This window comes from Carcharhinus amblyrhynchos, chromosome 8, assembly GCF_965287045.1.
Source record: "Carcharhinus amblyrhynchos chromosome 8, sCarAmb.v2.hapA, whole genome shotgun sequence".
In the NCBI taxonomy this organism is placed as follows: domain Eukaryota; kingdom Metazoa; phylum Chordata; class Chondrichthyes; order Carcharhiniformes; family Carcharhinidae; genus Carcharhinus; species Carcharhinus amblyrhynchos.
The window spans coordinates 76,349,733-76,370,770 of NC_137331.1; the positions used below are offsets into that span (position 1 = coordinate 76,349,733).

The following is a 21,038-nucleotide window of genomic DNA, read 5'->3' on the forward strand; positions in this document are numbered from 1 at the left end:
AACAACTTCCATGCTTTTTAAACTACTTTCTCAGGCTGCCTGCCACCTTCAGTGGTTTGTGCACATATGCCCCTAAGTCTCTGTTCCTGCACCTGCTACAGAATTGTGTCCTTTTCGATTTATGTTGTTTCTCCTCTTTCTTCCTCCAAAAATTTACCACTTTGCACTTCTCTGCATTAAATTTAATCCACCATATGTTTGTCTGCTCCATCAGCCTATCTGTGTCCTCTTGAAGTCTGTTACTATTTTCATCAGAGCTGACAGTACTTCCAAGGCTCGTGTTATCTATAAATTTTGGAATTGTAGCCTGCACATCCAAGTTTAAATCATTAATATATATCAAGAAAAGCAATGGTATGATCACCCATCCACCAATGGTGGATGGAGCACATGTTTAAGGTGATGGATGCAGGAGCAATCAAGTGGGTTGCTTTATTCTGAGCAATGTCAAGTTTATTGAATGTTGCTGAAGCTGTACTTGTGCAGACGTGGGGAGTTTTCCATCACACTCCTGATTTGTGCCTTGTCGATTGTGGGGGGGGGGTGCTTTCGGGAATCTGGGTTTGATTTATTCATTGCAGTATTCCCAGCCTCTGACCTGCTTTTGTAGTAACAATATTTATGTGATTGGCCTAAGTAAGTTTCTGGTGAATTGTGATGATGCGAGATTCAGCAATAACAGTGCTGTTGAATGTCATGGGGAACTGCTGAGAATTTCTTTCGTAGGAGATGATTATTGTTGGCACTTGTTTGGCGCAAAAGTAATTTACCACTTAGCAGCCCAAACTTGAATATTGTCCATGTCTTCCTATCCGAGGAGTTGCAAATGGAACTGAATGAAATGCAATCATCAGTACCCGTCTCCATTTCTGATTTGATAGTGGAGGGAAGGTCTTTGTTGAAGTATGTGCCTTTCGCATCCTCAGGATGTCCTACAACATTTTAAAACCAATTAATTGCTTTTGCGATATCGGCACCAAATGGATGCTATGTGTTTTCCCACAGACGATAAATAAAAAGGCATTGTCTCAAGACTACTTTAGCTATCTTCATACAACTGGTTGGAGAATAGCAAAAGCAGAGACTTTGGAAAATATTACATATCTGCATGTTTGTATCTTTAGAAGACTGAATTTATGTTGGAAGGCAGGGGATAAGAGTCAAAGAGTAGCACACTTTTAATGGACTAAGATAAACCTATGTAAAATTGTCACGGTAATGATTGTGTTTTGCTTTTAGGTAACGTTTTACTCTGCTGGAAAAAACTACTTATTAAGAATGTGCAATGGTAAGTGGGTATAAAACATTCAGCCAAAGCTTTGTAAGTTACTACAGTCAAATTTATGTATAAATGCTATCAATTCAGCATTGCTCTTCAGACTTTCTTTAAAAACCTTTTCTTAAAGTACTTTGTTCTTGTGCAGTGAGGCAGTCGTCATAAATAGATCAATAAAGCAAACCCACGATAAACTAAGCTGCTTAAAACTTCAGGTAATTTTAATTTGATGCATTACATTTTGGCAATGCAGTCTCAAGGGAGCACCAGATTTGTTTTGAAGATCATTTAGGCTTTTTATAAACCAGGCCGTCCTAACCATTCACTGGGTTCATTTCAGCATTCATTCATTTCCCCTGGAACCCGAGAGCATATAGAACACAGAACAGTATTAACAGAGTGAAATTTTGCCACAGGATATAAGCATACTTGTCAGCAATTTCAAATTTCTTGAACTATGGAGAGTCACCATCCATTAACTACGTAATTAGAATTTCCATAGGCTGTATGGCACAGGAGCAGGCTATTCGACCCAACCAGTCCATGCCAGCCAAGTCCAACCAATCATATACTTGTCTGATTTCCCCTTAAATGCATTTGTACTATTTGATTCAACCTGGTAGCAGATTCCTCATTCTCCTGAATTGCTGTTACATTTTTTGCTGACTTACTTACATTTATGCTCAGATGAAAGCAGAATACTGCAGATGCTAGAAATCTGAAATAAAAACAGAAAATGCTGGATAAACAGAACAGGTCTGACAGCATCTTTAGAGAGAGGAACAGATTCTTCTACAGAACTGTTCTAGAGAAGTCATTTGGACTCCATGCTAACTCTGTTCCTTGCTCTTGCAGATGCTGCCAGCCTTGCTGAGTTTATCCAGCATTTTCTAACTGTTATATTCATGTCCTCTGGTTATGCTGTTTTCACAAGAGGAAACACTATTTTTGTACCCACTCTATCAAAATCTTTCATAATTTTAAATACCATGACACCGCAGCCATTTCTCAGACAAAAGAGATGAAGCCTGTCAGTCCATTCCTGGTACGTATACCTGTGCATTTCTGGTTTCATCCCTGTAATTTTTCTCTCCAGTGCCTCTATGTTTTGCATAATTGGCAAGAACTTGGCTTAAGAACTTAATGCTGCGCTTCCAAATTTAGTAGTTATTGGAATAAATGTGATTTGGTTAAGGATATTTAAAGTCAGGAGGTTTCTGTTTACTTCTCTCATTACCTTACTTACTTCATTATTTTCTCCTATGGGCCTCTTACAATCTATATGGCCTCCTTCAGTTGAGATTTGGCCTCAGCAAAATGTAATCACAATGTACTCCTAATGGGTCCTTTGTACCTCTCCACAGCATGTTACTCTAAGTATAGTTTTGAGTCAGGGCTGTTGGGCCCAGTGTATTTATGTTAGGTGTTTTTAATCTGGCCTATTTCAAATGTAATTCTAGTCTGAAGTAACCAATGCAGAAAAAAGGTCTATAAAACAATTAAACAAAACACACAATTATACCCCCTGCAACTATATACTGGCACATCCTATTGTGGCACGGGTATAATTAAACTGATCCACTGGTCCACTACTGAAACAAATCCCACCCCACACTCCCCTATTATCTCTTACGTACCAGTGCCTACGTCAAATACTCCGGGAACATAGGTTAGATGAATATTGCAGCTACCTTTCTGCCTGAATTACGTCCCTTGTCCCCTTCTAGTCCAATATGGCACTTCCAGTTTTTGGTATGTGGCATAATTGAGGAACTCTCTGAACTTGCCGTTAATTGAATAATTATAGAAAATTTTGTGATATTGATTTGGGCACATGAAGAATTGAAGTAAGCTTGTTCAATTTTGTTTCACTTCTGAGATGTACACCTCATTTATTCAGGCAAAATACAAATTCTGATACTAGAGGTGAAATTATGGTATTTTAAACCTTTTTTATTACATGTCCTTGACAACTGAGGCTTTTTCTGGGATTTAAATTAATTTTGTCTTGAGATAATGTACATCAACTTTGTCAAAGAGTTTTCCTTTCCTTCACACATCTCCCTTTCCCACGACCTCACATTTTTCAGGGATTCAACTAATTGTTTTTGAATTGATGGAAGAGCAATCTGTTTCTAAAATACTGTATGCAGGATATGGAAGGCCACCTTTGAACCTGCTCTTCTTTCACTTGATACTTCCTGGTAACACAGTGTTGAACATCTCCAGAATATGGAGTTGATTACATGGCTTCACCACACTACTCTTTAATGTTGTGTGATAGACTTGCAACTTGTTTTCCTGTTATAAAGTTCTGTCTGCATGTTTTTCACTAAATGCAAATCATTTTGCAGATCTCCTACGAAGACTTTCCAAGTCACAAAATACTGTTTTCTGTGGAAGAATACAGTTATTCTTGGCTAGATTGTTTCCTTTATCGGAGAAATCGGGTAAGGAATTAGAATCATGGTAAGGAATTTCCATTTCCATTCGTGAACCTTTGCTGTAGTGACTGTTAAATAGAATAGATTTTGTATATTGATCTTGGCTATATTTCTCAGAGAGCTCCATATGAGAAGTGTTAGAATTGAAGGACATTCATTACTTGTTTCCCAACAATATTTTGGGTTGTTCTACCTGATCCAATATTCAGCACTCTGTTACATCTTCAGTAAGGTGTAACCTTTTCCAGAGTTCTTACAGCAAGATTAATAATGTAAAAAGTGGAACCTTAAGTCAAATCAGCAATGTCTGATTGATTTTGATCTGTAAGGATTTCAGCAGAGCATTGTAGAATGGGAGCCACTGACAGCAACTTCTGAATTTTTGTGTGTAACTACATATGTACAGGCACCAGAAATTACTGTCAATTTCATAAGAATAATGAACACGAACGCTGACTTTCTTACCATCATTGCAACCACAAAATCTGGTTCCATGTCTGTTTCTGTCCCCACTTGCTCTATCTTTGTGATAGTTTATGGCTGAGTTTTTGTTTGGAACTTTGTTTACAAACAAACTGCCCCTCTCTTCTCTCTCTATGTTTTTCAAACTCATCATTTTAGTTAATCTCTCTTCCTGACTCAGCATATTACCCTTGTCTCCATTTTTAAGAACATAAGAAATAGGAGCAGGAGTAGGCCATCTAGCCCTTCGAGCCTGCCCCGCCATTCAATAAGATCATGGCTGATCTGTTGTGGCTCAGTTCCACTTTCCTGCCCTCTCCCCATAACCCTTAATCCCCTCTCTTATCAAGAACCCATCAACCCGCTTCTTAAAAATATTTAGCAAGGCAGCCTCCACCACTTCAACGGGCAGAGAATTCCAGAGATTCACCACCCTTTGAGTGAAGAAGTTCCTCCTCAACTCCGTTCTAAACCGCCTCCCCTTTATCTTGAGGCTGTGCCCCCTAGTCCTACTGTCTTTTTTGAGCGGGAAGAGTCTCTCCACCTCTATCCTATCCATCCCATTCATCATCTTATACGTCTCAATGAGATCTCCCCTCATTCTTCTAAACTCTAACGAGTACAAGCCTAGTTTATTCAGCCTCTCCTCATAGCTCAATCCCCTCAACTCCGGTATCAGCCTAGTAAACCTCCTCTGCCCTCCCTCCAGGGCCAAAATATCCTTGCGCAGGTGCGGCGCCCAAAACTGCACACAGTACTCCAGCTGCGGCCTCACCAATGCCCTATACAGCTGCAGCAAGACCTCCCTACTTTTATATTCAATCCCCCTCGCTATGAAGGCCAGCATCCCATTCGCCTTCCTGACCACCTGCTGCACCTGCAAGCTGGGTTTTTGCGACTCATGCACAAGGACCCCGAGGTCCCTCTGCACCGTCGCCTGCTGCAGTTTTTCGCCACGTAAGTAATAGTCCTTCCTACCATTCTTCCTACCAAAGTGGACCACCTCACACTTGCCAACATTAAATTCCATTTGCCATTTCCTGGCCCATTCGCCCAGCCTATCTAGATCCTTCTGCAGACTCTCCACACCCTCCGCACAATTTGCCTTTCCCCCAATCTTGGTGTCATCAGCAAATTTCGACACCCTGCACTCGGTTCCCTCCTCCAGATCATCTATATAAATGGTAAATAGCTGAGGCCCCAGCACCGACCCCTGGGGCACCCCACTAGTCACCAACCGCCAATCCGAATAGCACCCATTGACCCCCACTCTCTGCCTCCTATTTGACAACCAATCCTCTATCCACGCTAACACCCTACCCCCAACTCCATGTCCCCTGACCTTCTGCAATAACCTCTTGTGAGGTACCTTGTCAAACGCCTTCTGAAAATCCAGAAAGACCACATCCACCGGCTCTCCTCTATCCACTGCCCTAGACACATCCTCATAGAACTCCAGTAAATTTGTCAGACACGACTTCCCTTTAATGAAACCGTGTTGCGTCCGCCCTATCAAGCAATTCCCTTCAAGATGCCTCGCAATTTCCTCCTTAATGACGGATTCTAACATTTTACCTACCACAGACGTTAAACTAACCGGCCTATAATTCCCCGCCTTTTGCCTGGCACCCTTCTTAAACAACGGCGTAACATTAGCCGTTTTCCAATCTTCCGGCACTTCCCCGGAATCCAGCGACGTCTGGAAAATAACCACCAAGGCATCCACTATAACCTCCGCCATTTCTTTCAGAACCCTCGGATGCATTCCATCCGGTCCTGGGGACTTGTCCACAATCAGCCCCTCCAGTCTGTCGAGCACCACCTCTCTAGTAACAGTAATGTCATTAAGACCCTCCATTCCTACCACCTTTCCATCTCTAACACCCGGCAAATTATTCACGTCCTCCTCCGTGAAGACAGAAACAAAAAAGTTATTCAAGACCTTAGCCATATCCCCATCCCCTACCACTAGCTCCCCTTTCTCATCCTCTAAAGGACCAACGTTCACCCTAGCCAGCCTCTTCCTTTTTATATATTTATAAAAACTCTTGCTATCCTTTTTTATATTAAGTGCTAGCCCAGCCTCATAGCTTCTCCTACCCTCCTTTATCAACTTCTTTGTCAATCTTTGTTGACATTTAAACCTTTCCCAATCCTCTTCTCGCCCACTGCTCTTAGCTACTCTAAATTCCTCCACTTTCAATTTAACACTTTCCTTCACCTCCTTCGTTATCCACGGCTTATTACCTCTCTTCCTACTGTCCTTTTTAACCATCGGAATAAATTTCTGCTGAGCACCAAGAAAGATCTCCTTAAAGATCCTCCACTGCTCCTCAGCAGACCTACCTTCCAACGCACTCCCCCAGTCCACATTCGCCAATTCTTCTCTCATCCTACCATACTCCCCTCTATTCAAACAAAGGACGCGTGTCCGGGAACCCACTTTCTCCTCCTCCATCTGCACCAGAAACTCCACCATACAACGATCACTCTCTCCAAGAGGATCCTTCACCGCAAGGTCCCTAATTCTACCCGCCTCATTACATAGCACCAGATCCAAGATAGCTCGCTCCCTCGTCGGCTCCAACACACACTGTTCAAGGAAATTATCCCGGCAGCATTCCAAGAACTCCTCCTCGAGCCCACCTCGTCCAACATGGGTCGACCAATCAATATGCAGATTGAAATCTCCCATAACTACTGCCGTCCCATTCCTGCACGCCGCACTTATTTGCGTGTTAACAGCCCGCCCCACCTCCAGATCATTATTCGGGGGCCTATAGACGACACCCACCAGCGTCTTCCTCCCTTTGCTGTTCCTAATCTCCACCCACAACGATTCCACGTTCTGCTCTTTGGCTCCGATATCATCCCTTGCTACCACCTTGATACTATCCTTAATCAGCAGAGCTACGCCACCCCCTCTTTCCTCCTGCCTCTCCTTCCTAAACACTTGATAGCCCTGTACATTCATGTCCCAGTCCCTGTCACCTTGCAGCCACGTCTCTGTAATGGCCACCAGATCATATCCATTTGTGTCGATCTGCGCCACCAGCTCATCCACTTTATTCCGAATGCTTCGTGCATTCAGATAAAGCGCTTTCATCCCAGCCTTCACCTGGACCCTATTTGCCGTAACGCCACCAATTGGGACATCCTCGGCCTCTTCCCTTACCTGTACCCTATCCTTAACTTTAGACCTCGTAGCGTCACCTACCCTCGCACCCTCCCCCCCCCTAATTAGTTTAAAGCCCTGTCTACAGTCCTCTTTACTCGATTCGCCAACACTCTGGTCCCAGCACGATTCAGACCAACCCCATCCCGCCCGAACAAGTCCCACCTACCCCAATACTGGTGCCAATGCCCCATAAATTCGAACCCATTCCTCCCACACCAATCCCTGAGCCACCCATTCACTTCCTTTATCCTGTCAACCCTACGCCCGTCTGCACTCAGTTCAGGCAGTAGCCCAGAGACGACCACCTTGTCGGTTCTACTTTTTAATTCCATTCCCAGCTTCTCATACTCCCTCCCCAGATCCTCAGTCCGCACTTTGCCTACGTCGCCGGCACCCACATGTACTACAACGACCGGGTTCTCACCCTCCCACTCCAGGTTCCTCTGCAGCCCAGCTGCAACATCCTGTACCCGAGCACCAGGCAGACAACACACCCTTCTGTGCACTTTGTCATTGTGACAAAGGACAGTGTCAATACTCTTCACCCCACTATCTCCAATCACTACTACGTTCCTTTTCCCCTTCTCTTTGCCTATGTCCTGCTGCATCACTGTACCGTGTGCAGTTTGCTCACCAACCTCACCTGCCTCGTCCTCTTCCAGACTGGAAGCAAGAACCTCAAACCTGTTATGCAGATTAAGAGGCTGAGGCCTCCGCTCCTCACCCCCCTTCCTCCTCCTCCCAGCAGCCCCCTTTTGTCCCTGACCCTTAGATTTAGCCAGTCTAGGGGCACCCTCTCTCCCCCTGATGAGCCTCAGTGTCTGTAGCTCAGAGGCCAGCTCATCCACCTTGAGCTGGAGCTCCTCCAGCAACCTGCACTTACTGCAGACATGGTCACTGGGAAGGACCCTGGGGTCCGCCAGTTCCCACATCATACAGAAACCACACATCACATGCCCCTCCATTATTCACTGTAATTTTGTATGGGGAAAAAATTTTTTTTCCTTGTTTCTTGCTGTAGTAGTTTTGAAAAAATTTTTTTCCTTGTTTTTTTTTCAAACAAACTCACCTGGCCTTTTTTCCTCCAAGCCCTTTTTGATATTAAGCCCTATTAACTCACTCTGCTTCCCACTCACTCCGCTGCCCGCTCAGACGCTGCCCGCTGTCTACACCAGGCCTCCTTTTAAACCTGGCGCTGATTTAAAGCAGGCTGGTCCACAAATGCCTTTTCACCACACCCTCGGAATTCTTAAAGCAGTAAATACAATAAATAAATGCTTTAAACAGTTCTACAAAGAGTAAAGTGCTTTAAACTTATTTTAAACAGGTTTTTAACAGGTAAAATCTTAGCTCTCTCTCTTTGCGTAATAAGTATGCCTTTTAATTGCAAGTGGCTGTCACCAACTAATGTAAATAGAGTAAAAATGTCTCCTCTTTGACCAACCTTCCTGAAAGCAGCCTGTGTTCCCATTTCCAGCCTGAGCAAACATTTCAAGAAAGCCAAGCAATTACATGCACTTTAACAGCAGAATTAAGCAGCATGCTTTTTATTTGTGTACTGTTCCAGTTTTTATAAAGCAGAATATCATCTGACATAAAGTGTATGGCAGGGCAGAGAGTTTGCAATTCTATTAGTGAGGGAACATTGCCAACGTCAGAGCAGCCTTCTTAAAAGTCAACCCATGGAAAGAACTAGCCCAGGTGGAGTACCCGAACAAGCATTCAGGTCCTGCGTGGACCAGCTGGTGGTGGTATTTGTAGACATCTTCAACCTCTCTTTACACCAATCTGAGGTCCCTACCTGGTTCAGAAAATGACAATCATCCCGATACCAAAGAAAGGCCAGGCAGCGTGCCTTAATGACTATCATCCAGTACCTCTGACATCCACCGTTATGAAGTGCTCCGAAAGGTTAGTCATGGCACAAATCAATTCCTGCCTTCCAGACTGTTTGGATCCAGTACAGTTCGCCTTTTGCTGCTACACGTCCACAGCAGGTGCCATCTCCCTGGCCCTACACTCAACCCTGGAATGCCTTGATAACAACGACACTTGTGTCAGCCTTCTATTTATCTACTACAGCTCAGCCTTCAACACCAATATTCCTACGAGCCTCATCTCCAAACATTGTGGCCTGGGACTCTGCTCCTTCTGCTGCAATTCGATCCTAGATTTGCTAATCCACAGACCGCAATCAGTAAGGATAGGCAATAATGCTTCTTCCATGATCGTCTTCAACACCGTTGCTCTGCAAGCCGTGTTCTCAGCTCCTTACTATTCACCTCTTACTGCGTTCCCTTCCAACTCAATTTTCAAGTTTGCTGATGACATCCTTGTAGTGGGCCAGATTTCAAACAATGACGAGACACATTACAGGAAAGAGATAGAGAAATTGATGCGACGGCAATAATTTCTCTCTCAATGTCAACAAAACAAAGGAGATAGTCATCGACTTCAGGTAGCATAGTGGAGGGCATGCTCCTGTCTCCATCAATGGGGACGAAGTAGAAATGATCAAGAGCTTCAAGTTTTTAGGTGTGCAGATCACCAACACACTGTCTGGATCCCTCCATGTTGACGCTATAGTTAGGAAAGCCCACCAATGCCTCTACTTTCTCTGGAGATTAAGGAAATTTGGCATGTCCACTAGAACTTTCACCAACTTTTACAGATGCACCATAGAAAGCGTTATTTCCAGTTGTATCGCAGCTTGGTATGGCTCCTGCTCTATCCAAGGCCACAAATAACTACAAAGGGTGGTGAATGAAGCTCAATCTATCGCACAAATGAGCTTCCCATCCATTGACACTGTCTACGCTTCCCGTTGCTTTGGATTTGCTTGCAGTTCATGAAGGCTCCCATCCTGACTGCAGTAACTGACTCCATTTTAGTCTAACAAGCCCCAAACTGGCCAGCATTTGTGTGATCTCGCTGTACACAGTGAATGCAAAGTTATAGATGGTGTCACACAAGATGTCTGGTCTTGGGTGTTTTGTTTGAAAGAGCCTGATAGAGGCTGCAGAGGGTACTTCTGGGTTCATTCTGGGTCATTGATTTGGCAAGTGTTGATCTGACGATGACTTTGGAGTGGTTTAACTTTTTAGTTGAAACCTGTCCTTGCTACACACTTAGGGGTGGTCAATGGCACAATCATCCCTGTGATAGTTACAAATCTACCTGGAGTATTGTGTGCAGTTTTGGTGTTCTTATCTGAAAAAGGATGTCCTTGCTATGGAGGGAGTGCAGCAAAAGTTCACCAGGCTGATTCCTGGGGTGGCAGGTTTGTCATATGAGGAGAGATTAAATCGGTTTGGACTATATTCATTGGAGCTTTAGAAGAGTGAGAGGGGATTTCACAGGAGCTTATAAAATTCTAACAGGATTAGATAGGGTAGATTCAGAAAGAATGTTCCTGATGGTGGTGGATTCCAGAATTATGGGTTGTAGTTTGAGGATAAGGGATTGTAATAAGGCATTGAAGGCAGAAGTCCCCTCACCAAAATCCCTTTATTTACAAGTCACACAATAACATACAGGGTGCTTTCAGTTAACAGTCTACACTCGGAGTCCCAGAGGAACTGACGTTCTCTGCTTTGTGGGTTCTCTCCTTTTTGATTTTTTGAGAACTATTTCACTTTGTCTCAAGTCTTTTAAGTTTTCACTCTATTTTAGCTCTTTTTTATGTACTTGTGTTTTTTTTAAAATCACAATTTTTTCTTGCTGTCTTTTTGCTTGTACCAAAATGTTGGTTCTCGACCTCCAGCATGACCTGAATGTTGCTATTGTGACAACTCCTGCATCATCCCAAACCTTAGTAAGCTCTTTTGATCTGAGAATGAACATTAGTAGACATTGGAAAGTGTAATTTCTTAGTAGTCTGTGCAATTTTGTCTGCTCTAAACTCGTGGGGAGACTGACTTATTGGTTATACCACAGCATTAGTAATCCAGAGGCCTAGGCTAATGATCTGGAATCATGGATTCAAATTCCACAATGGTAGTAGTAATGGTTACTGTGATTTAAAAACCCATCTGGTTTGCTCATGCCCTTTAAGGGAGGAAATCTGCTTTCCTTACCCGGTCTGGCTTGCATGTGACCTCAGATCTGAAGCTTTGTGAATTAACTGCCCTCTGTAATAGTCAAGTGAGCCACTCGTTTCAAGGGAATTAGGGATGAGTAACAAACACTGGCTTTGTGGCACCCACATCCCATGTAAGAATCAATTTTTAAAAACCTTTCTCCCTAATCACAGAACTTTATATAATTCAACTCCAACGATCAGCATGTTAAGAAAAACTTGCCTAGAGCTGTGCTACAATAATTAGCCATAATTATCACAGGTTTAGCAACACTGACCTGTTGTTGTAAGTCTGCTTTGTTTTAAATTTCAGGGCTCAACTTGCAAAGCCAGTTTAACTTGGAAAATGTCACTGTGTTTAACACTAATGAACAGGATAGTACCCTGGGGCTGAAGGTGAGTAGGGTGAAAAACTACAATTGAACTATATACCACTAAATGTTGTTATATGATTGTGTGATTACTAATTATTTTTTATATTTTTTGAGAATTTGCAACACACCGAAGATAGAGAAGATGGAATGGAAGTTGAAGAAGGAGAGACAGGTGATGAGGAGCCTGCGACAACTTGGTAAGGAACTTTTTATTAACCTTGGAGAACTATAGAAAGGACCCATACTTAACCTTATTTGGAGCATGTGTGTTTTAAGTGTAATTTGTATGAAAGTTGCTGCTGAATATAAACATAGAATTTACAGTTTCAGAACAGGCCATTTGCCTCAACCGGCCTATGTTGCTGTTAGTGCTCCACACTGGACCCCTCCAATCCGATGTCATTAACCTATTTGCATATTCTTCTATTCCCTTCTCGTAACTAACTATGACTTAAAGGCATTATGCTAATCAGTTACTCCCCAACTTCCACATTTAACCAGTGACTTTGTTATATTGCAGCTCCTAATTGTGGTCTCCCCTGCAAATGGAAACATCATCTATACATTTACCCTATCAAATGTCTTAATTTACAGACCTGTTTCAGGTCATCCCTTGGGCTCCTATTTTCTATCGATAGTCTCAGTTCAGGTATTGCTCTTGTAAATATTCTTTTGCACCTTTTCCAATTTTTTGATATCCGTTTTATAATAGAGACCAAAAAGTGCGCAATACTGAAATGAGGGCAAACCAAGCTTCTGTGTAACCATAAAATAACTCACCTTTAATTAAACATTTTAACATTAGCGGGTATGCTTTCCTTTATTCAGTCATTGATAATGCAAACACTACTAAATTCTCCCACAGGGTACCTGAACAGGCGCCAGAATATGGCGACTCAGGGATTTTCACAGTAACTTCATTGCAGTGTTAATGTAAGCCTATTGTGACACTGATAAATAAACGTTAAAATGTATGTCATCTCTATTTTTTAAAAATAATTAGTTGTATTGACCAACTTCCACAATAATAGATAAAAACTTGGAAATATATATATATATATATATATATAAGTATTTAGTAGAATATTATTCTCAATGTACATATTTTTAGATCAGAAAAATCAATTGGAATTCAACAGATTTTCATGACAAGGATGTGATGAGCCTAATAAGCTTGCTTTTAGGGTTATGGAACTGATTTAAATAAGTAACAATTATGAAACTATTGTATTTCATTCTTGTAGATATATATATTTCTTATACGCCCATTTCAAATTGGCTGCTGCCTGACATAATTGAATCAAGCGATCAGATTTTTGTTGTTTGCTTCTTGGGCTTGCGTGTTCTAAATGTTGATCTACTCATGCCATTTACAAAACCTTTGTTTAATGTTTTCTCCCATAGCCTTATTTAGTGCCAGCACTTATATATATTTTCTTGTTTTAAATAGCTCTGTTCCAATTGATTACAACTTGTACCGCAAGTTTTGGTCACTCCAAGACTTCTTCAGAAATCCATTGCAATGTTATGAGAAAATTTCTTGGAAGACATTTCTAAAGGTAAAATAGAACATAGAAAAATTACAGCACAAACAGGCCCTTCAGCCCACAAGTTGCACCGATCATATCGCTACCTACTAGGCTTACCTATAACCCTCAATCCTATTAAGTCCCATGTACTCATCCAGAAGTCCCTTAAAAGACCCTATCGAATTTACGTCCACCACCACCGATGGTAGCTGATTCCAATAAATCAATTTATTAGCATGATGGGTCTCTTAAAAAGCTCTTTCATTGTGCTTGTGTTTTATTTTTAAAAATCTGTATTTATCAGGTCATGGTGTTAAATTGTTATATTTCCCAGAGGAGGTTCTGCAATTGCATATATGTTACTTTTGGAGGAAGTGAATCTTTGCTCCACCTGGTGCTGAAGCTTGCAATAAAAACAGAAAGTCATGGTAATACTCAACAGGTCTGGCAGTATCTGTGGAGAGAAGAGTTAATGTTTTAATGATCTTTTATCAGGTTTGGGAAAAGTTAGAAGTAAAATAGGTTATAAGTATGTCAGTTGTGGGAGGATGCAAAATGAACAAAAGGGAAGCTGTGTGACAGGGAAGAAATGGGAGACATTAAATGACAAAATAATTAGCGGAGTAGAGCCAGAGGGAGCCATAATGTGACAAATAAAGACACAAAAGATTTGTCCGGAGGAGTTCTAAATGGTGGAATAACGAACAGCTGCCATCCAAAAGCAAAAACAAGATTAAGACTAACCAATACATAAAGAAAAGGAAACAAAGTGAAGGGCAAGGATTGTGATTTGAAATTGTTGAGTCCAGAAGGCCTAATTGAAAGATGAGGTGCTGTTCCTCCTACTTATGTTGTGCTTCATTGAAACAGTGCCATGGGCTGAGGGTAGAGATGTCAGCATGAGAACAAGACAGAGAAAATGACAAGCTACCAGAAGCCCGGGGACTGAATGGCAGTATTCCACAAAGTAGCCACCCAATCTATTTGGTCTCACCAGTGTACAGCAGACCACATTATGGTAATGCAATATACTAAATTAAAAGAAGGGCATATAAATTTCTGTTTCACCTGGAAAGAATGCTCGAGGCCATTGCAAGTGAGGAGCAAGGAGATAAAAGAGCAGATGTTGCACGTGTTTTGCTTGTATGGAAAGGTGCTGTGGGAAGGGACAGGATGTTGGGTGTGATGGAGGAGTGGGTCAGGGTGTAATAGAGATGGGGAGAGAGTTTTGATTGGTCCTGGTATCAAGTTGACAGAAAGGCAGAGGATGATCCATTCAGTGCACAGGTGGTGGAATGGATGGTTCAAGACAGGAGGGAAAGTGATGATGTAGAAATGGGTGGCACAGTAGCCCAGTGTTCAGCACTGCTGCTTCACAGCTCCAGGGACCTCGGTTCGATTCCCAGCTTGGGTCACTGTCTGTGTGGAGTTTGCACTTTCTCCTGGTGTCTGCGTGGGTTTCCTCCCACAGTCCAAAGATGTGCGGGTAAGGTTGATTGGCCATTCTAAAAAATTGCCCTTTAGTGTCCTAAGATGTGTAGGTTAGAGAGATTAGTGGATAAAATATGTGGGGATATGGGGGTAGGGCCTGGGTGGGATTGTGGTCAGTGCGGACTCGATGGGCCAAATGACCTCTTTTTGTTCTGTAGGGTTTCTATGATTCTATGAAATGCAGGAAATGAGTTGGACATGATTGTGAGCCCTGCCAACTATGGTGGTGGGAATCCTCGGCTGAAGAAAATATCTGAAGTGCTGATGTGGAAGGTTGTATCACAATAGGTGCTGCAGAGTAAGAAAAACTGGGAAAGTGAATTAGAGGCTTTGTGAGAATTAGGATGTGAGGAAATGAAGTTGAAGTAGCATGAGAGTCAGAAGGGTAATAAGGAATATAAGTAATGTGTGTCTACACAGTATGTGTATACACGTAGGGACAGTGAATACTGTGTGCGCATGTATTCGACTGTGTATACAGGAACAGTGTGTGTACAGGATAAACAGATAGAATAGCCTATCCAAAGAAGTAAAGATATAGAAATTGATGAAGAGTCAGATATGGATTCTGAGGGATAGAAAGATGGAAATTGGAGATGTGGAGGGATTAGGGCCAGAATTCGCCCCAAAAAATTCTAAGTGTTGAATTTACGGGAAAACTCGAGTAATTCAGGCTGTTTTTTGGGGCTGACCCAACCATTCCTGGGTCAGCACCAAGCCACCACTTCCATGGCAAACCCAGCCCACTAGGAGTACTTCACTCCGGCGGGGTTTACAGTTGGTCCCCATTTTCAGGGGACTATTGGGACAGCCTCACTGGAGTAACAGGTAGGGGTGAGCAATCAGGGCCCCCGGGGGTCGGCTGGGGTGGGGTGTCACTGATTGCTGGCCTCCCTCCTACCCCAACCCATCCCTACTTCAAAGTGGCAGCGGGACCTTCCACCCCCTTGGCAATGCCCAATGGTAGTGCTATGGTGCCCTGTGGGAATGGGCAGTTTGCCCCTTGGACAGTGCCAGGGTGCCCATGCCCAAGGGACTCCCAACCCCCTGTGGGCCCCAATTGCCCACCCCCAACACATTACTCCAGTGAGGTTGCCCCAAAAGTGGGGACCAACTGTAAACCCTGCTAGAGTGAAATACTCCTAGCGGGATGGGAGAGGAAAGCAGGCCTGGAGAATTCAGTCCCGGGCCCACTATTTACATTTAAATTATATTAAAAACACGTTAAAATCAGTTACCTGGTCTTCCTGCCGGTTTTCAGCACAGATTTGATGGCGGCAGAAATCCGGAGCTGGGGGAATGTGCTCATGGTGAGACTGCACGCATGGCTGCGAGATTCTCCCACCCCACGCCACTAGAAAATTAGCATGGCAGGGTGGGAGAATCGCCACCTTGCCATTCATGGAGAATGAGACATAACTGGGACCAGGAAACTAAACATCAGAAGAGTGATGGATGTGGATGGGGAGAGATTGGACAAGAGAGAGTCAAGATGGGGAGAACGAAGCTCCATAGGCAGGAACAATGATAGGTTTACCAGGGCAGCCCTGTTAGTGGATCTTGCGAAAGAGATGGAAGCTGTTTGAAGTTGAGTGACTACAATGTTAGAAGCTGAGGAGGGACGATCTCCAGAGGAAAAACGGACTGTGACACTCTTGGAAACAGTGGCTTGATGTTTGATGGTGGAGCCAGTGTCTGGAGAATTGGAGTTCAACCTCTACTAGGTAGAAGTCAATTCATCAGACTTCAACAGCACCATCTCCTTCAGCAGTTTTGATGACAATGTTCAGGTTGGACCTGAGAAAACAGATTGCAGCAAATTCAGTGAGAGACAGATTAGTATCAGTGACAGGAACAGAGAAATGGAGATGGCCAGCATTTTGCACAGTTAGGTTTTGTATGCTTGCAAGCTACAATAAACAAAGGTTTATTTACAGCATGGAAACAGGCCCTTCAGCTCAACTTGTCCCTTTTTTTTAAAAACCCATAAGCTAATTCCAATCGCCTGCATTTGGCCCACATCCTTCTATATCCATCTTATCCACGTAACTATTTAAATGCTTTTTAAAAAACAAAATTGTACCCGCCCCTACTACTACCTCTGGCAGCCTGTTCCAGGCACTCACCACCCTCTGTGTGAAAAAATTGCCCCACTGGACACTTCTGTATCTCTCCCCACTCACCTTAAACCTATGCCCTCTAGTTTTAGACTCCCCTATCTTTGGGAAAAGATATTGACTATCGAGCTGATCTATGCCCCTCATTATGTTATAGATCTCTATAAAATCACCCCTCAGCTTCCTACGCTCCAGAGCAAAAAAAGTCCCAGTCTATCCAACCTCTCCTTATAACTCAATCCATCAAGTCCTGGTAGCATCCTAGTAAATCTTTTCTGCGTAATATCCTTTCTATAAAAGGGTGACCAGAATTGCTCAGTATCCCAAGTGTGGCTGTACCAATATCTTATACAACTTCCAGTATTCAATGTTCTGACCAATGAAACCAAGCATGTCTTCTTCATCGCTGTGTCCACCTGTGACTCCAGTTTCAAGGAGCTGTGAATATGTACCCCTAGATCGCTTTGTTCTGTAACTCTCCGCAACGCCTTACCGTTAACTGAGTAAGTCCTGTCCTGGTTCAGTCTACCAAAATGCGTCACCTTGCATTTGTCTAATTAAATTAAACTCCATCCGTCATTCATCAGCCCATTGATCAAGATCCTGTTGCAATTGGAGATAACTTTCTTCACTGTCACTATGCCACCAATCGTAGTGTCATCTGCAAACTTACTAACCATGCCTCCTATATTCTCATCCAAATTATTAATATAAATGACATACTAATTTCTCTCTGGCTGTCATCTAGAAAAGTCTGGCAGGCTTATTTTAGAATTGCTGTTGGCTGCCTGAGACATGCTGTTTGTGAGCCAGTGGTGCCAGGACCCTAATAGAAAATCCCATTTTTCCATAAGCAACCATCAGTATTGTTGTTGTGAATTAGCCATCCAGTTGCCTCAAAGATTACATATTGCCCCATGTCATAACCAAGCTGAGGATGCTTGAGTTGGACAGCCACTGAAATGTTGGGAACCACATGGGGGTACTGAATTATTAATTTTAGATTTAGAATTAAAGGTTGCCCTCTGCTTGATCAACACACACACAAGTTGGTGCAGGTCAAAAATAGATTATGGTAAGTTGTGTAATGACTTACAGAACAGTAATTTAAATGTGTCCAGTTTAACCTGTCCTTTGGCTTATGTCCACTTAATTTCAGAATGCAACCCATGAAGAGTCTACGTAATAGAATAAAATACCTTTTTTTATGTTCGTAAAATGTTCATGGTCTTGAAAAATTTTTTTTATTGTAACCCATTTATGTGAATTTACTCCACAGCATTCAGATGAAGTGTTGGATGTTTTCAGAAGCTACAAATTAGATGATATGCAGGCTTCAAAGAAGAAACATGAAGAGTTAAAATCTTCAGGGGAGGAGCATGTTTACTTTGCTAAATTCTTGACTAGTGAAAAGGTATTTTTTGATCGTCACAAAAATTTACTTTGGTCGTTGGATTTACTATTCTTATGGATGTGGAATTTTATGCACTAATGATTGGTCTTATCTGTAGCTTTTCCTCTTGCAGCTTCCATAAATTGAGTTTTCTGTGATACAAAATTGTTAGCACATTATGTATAAAATAAATTGCCCAAGATTAATACATTCATGACTTACATTATAAACTAGAGGTTTTGTAGGCTATCTGCCATGTTCTCGTGCCTCTCAAAAGGTAAGATATTATACAATGACAGATTATCACGTATAGGTTAACCCCATTTTATCAGATTTATTTACGGGTTAATTAAACCCTAGCAGCAACTTGTGGAGCAAGAAACCATCAGCACAAAATTCAAAAATAAAACTAGAATGAGTCCAAGAAGGCTTAGTGTTTTTTATAAGAACAGATTTATTGTATCATTGGACAATTGCTCGGGCTTTTGTGATATTACACAATATACTGCTTAATAATGCAAACTTCAATTGATGGAGTTCAAATCTGCAGCAAGCACTAAAACCTATGGCGCTCATCTCTATACATAATCAGTGCTTTCAGTCTTGTCATCTCTGGAGTAAAGGCACAAAGATATAAGATTGAATGAAATCATTTTAAATGGTTACTCATATGTGGTCATTTTCAAGTGCTGGTTAGTGTTATGACCAAGTATAATTTAATTAGCATTTCAACTAAAGTCCTCATATCTTGGCTGATTTTGTGATAAATCATTCTGGCCTCAGTCTGTTATTAATTATCTCTCATCTTAGTTTTGTATTTTGATAAGAAATGGCAGCTTCCATTTTTATTCTCAAATAATAGCAAAACACGGTGGATGCTGGAAACCTGAAACATAAATAAAACTCAGAAGGTCCGGCAGCATCTGTGAAGAGAATTGCATCTAAGTGACCCTCCTGCAGAACTGTTTCTTGACAGGTGCTGCCAGAACTGAGTTTATCCAGCATTTTCTGCTTTTATTCCATTTCAGAATTCTGGAGGTACAGTCTATTGTTACAATAGCCTCTTTGAGAATGACCGGTGTAGGTTGGGAGTAGGATAGTTCTTGCAACCTGTGAATGAGCATGCAACATTACATCCTCACCTTTCTGACAAATATTGGCATTTTCTATCTATTTACCTTCATCAAAAGAGATTAAAAATTCAAAACGTATCTGTTTTTAGTTCCATGTTACTGGACCATATTTCATACTTTTTTTTAGATTCTAGTTGCTAACATCAATAGCATGAGACCAATTATGCAGGATGCCAATAAATGCCTACAGCCCAGTTCCTTCCTGTCCATTGCAAATCGCCCCCACCCAAGATTTTCCAAAATAATTTTGTGAGGCTCCTGTAATGGCATGAAAAATTGCTACAATAGTCTTGAGTATTTGAATTCAGAAAATTTCACTTGCAAATTTCCTAACTTTACTTTTTCTTTTGTTAGTTGATGGATCTACAACTGAACGACAGCAACTTTAGACGGCATATCCTTTTGCAATATCTGATATTGTTCCAATATCTGAAGGGCCAAGTCAAATTTAAAAGGTAACCTGTCCTTTTAAAGGTGATAGTGGATGCCTTAGTAATTATTTATCAAAATTTGCTGGACTCCAGGGAAGTGCCGGAAGATTGGAAAACGGCTAATGTTACACCGCTGTTTAAAAAAGGTAACAGACAAAAGGCAGGGAATTATAGGCTGGTTAGTTTAACATCTGTAGTTGGAAAGATGCTAGAATCCGTCATCAAAGACGAAATAGCGAGGCACCTAGAAAAGAATGGTTTGATCAAGCAGACGCAGCACGGATTCGTTAAGGGAAAGTCGCATTTGACGAATTTACTGGATTTCTATGAGGATGTGACTAGTGTGATAGACAGGGGGGAACCGGTGGATGTGGTGTTTTTAGATTTCCAAACGGTGTTTGATAAGGTGCCTCACAAAAGGTTGCTACAGAAGGTTAGGGTGCACCGAGTTGGGGGTAAGGTGTTAGCGTGGATAGAGGATTGGCTATCTAATAGGAAGCAGAGAGTTGGTATCAATGGGTGCTATTCTGGTTGGTGGTTGGTGACTAGTGGAGTGCCGCAGGGATCGGTGCTGGGGCCTCAACTGTTTACCATTTATATAGATGATCTGGAGGAGGGGGCTGAGTGTAGGGTGACGAAATTTGCTGATGACACGAAGGTGAGTGGAAAAGCAAATTGCATGGAGGGTGTGGAAAGTCTGCAGAGAGATCTGGATAGGCTGAGCGATTGGGCGAGGACCTGGCAGATGGAGTATAATGTTAGCAAGTGTGAGGTTATCCACTTTGGCAGGAATAATAGTAGGAGGGATTATTATTTAAAAGGCGAAAAGCTGCAGCATGCTACGGTGCAGAGGGACCTGGGGGTCCTTGTGTACGAGTCACAAAAACCCAGTCAGCAGGTGATCAAGAAGGCGAATGGAATGTTGGCCTTTATAGTGAGGGGGATAGACTATAAAAGCAGGGAGGTCTTGCTGCAACTGTACAGGGTACTGGTGAGGCCGCAGCTGGAGTACTGTGTGCAGTTTTGGTCGCCGCACTTGAGGAAGGATATATTGGCCTTGGAGGGAGTGCAGAGGAGGTTCACTAGGCTGGTATCAGAGATGAGGGGGTTAGCCTATGAAGAGAGACTAAAT

General features: G+C 42.3%; 1 protein-coding gene across 3 annotated transcripts in view; it reads left to right on the plus strand.

Annotated features, from left to right (window-relative positions):
• Nucleotides 1-21,038, plus strand: part of thoc1 (THO complex 1) — a 67,457-nt gene that overhangs the window by 26,701 nt on the left and 19,718 nt on the right. For all 3 annotated transcript variants that reach the window (XM_080194289.1, XM_080194290.1, XM_080194291.1), the window contains 7 exons: nt 1,240-1,288; nt 3,631-3,726; nt 11,752-11,834; nt 11,927-12,009; nt 13,263-13,371; nt 18,229-18,363; nt 19,830-19,930. In XM_080194289.1, coding sequence (XP_080050415.1) covers nt 1,240-1,288; nt 3,631-3,726; nt 11,752-11,834; nt 11,927-12,009; nt 13,263-13,371; nt 18,229-18,363; nt 19,830-19,930 — 656 coding nt within the window. The remainder of the gene's footprint in view (nt 1-1,239; nt 1,289-3,630; nt 3,727-11,751; nt 11,835-11,926; nt 12,010-13,262; nt 13,372-18,228; nt 18,364-19,829; nt 19,931-21,038) is intronic.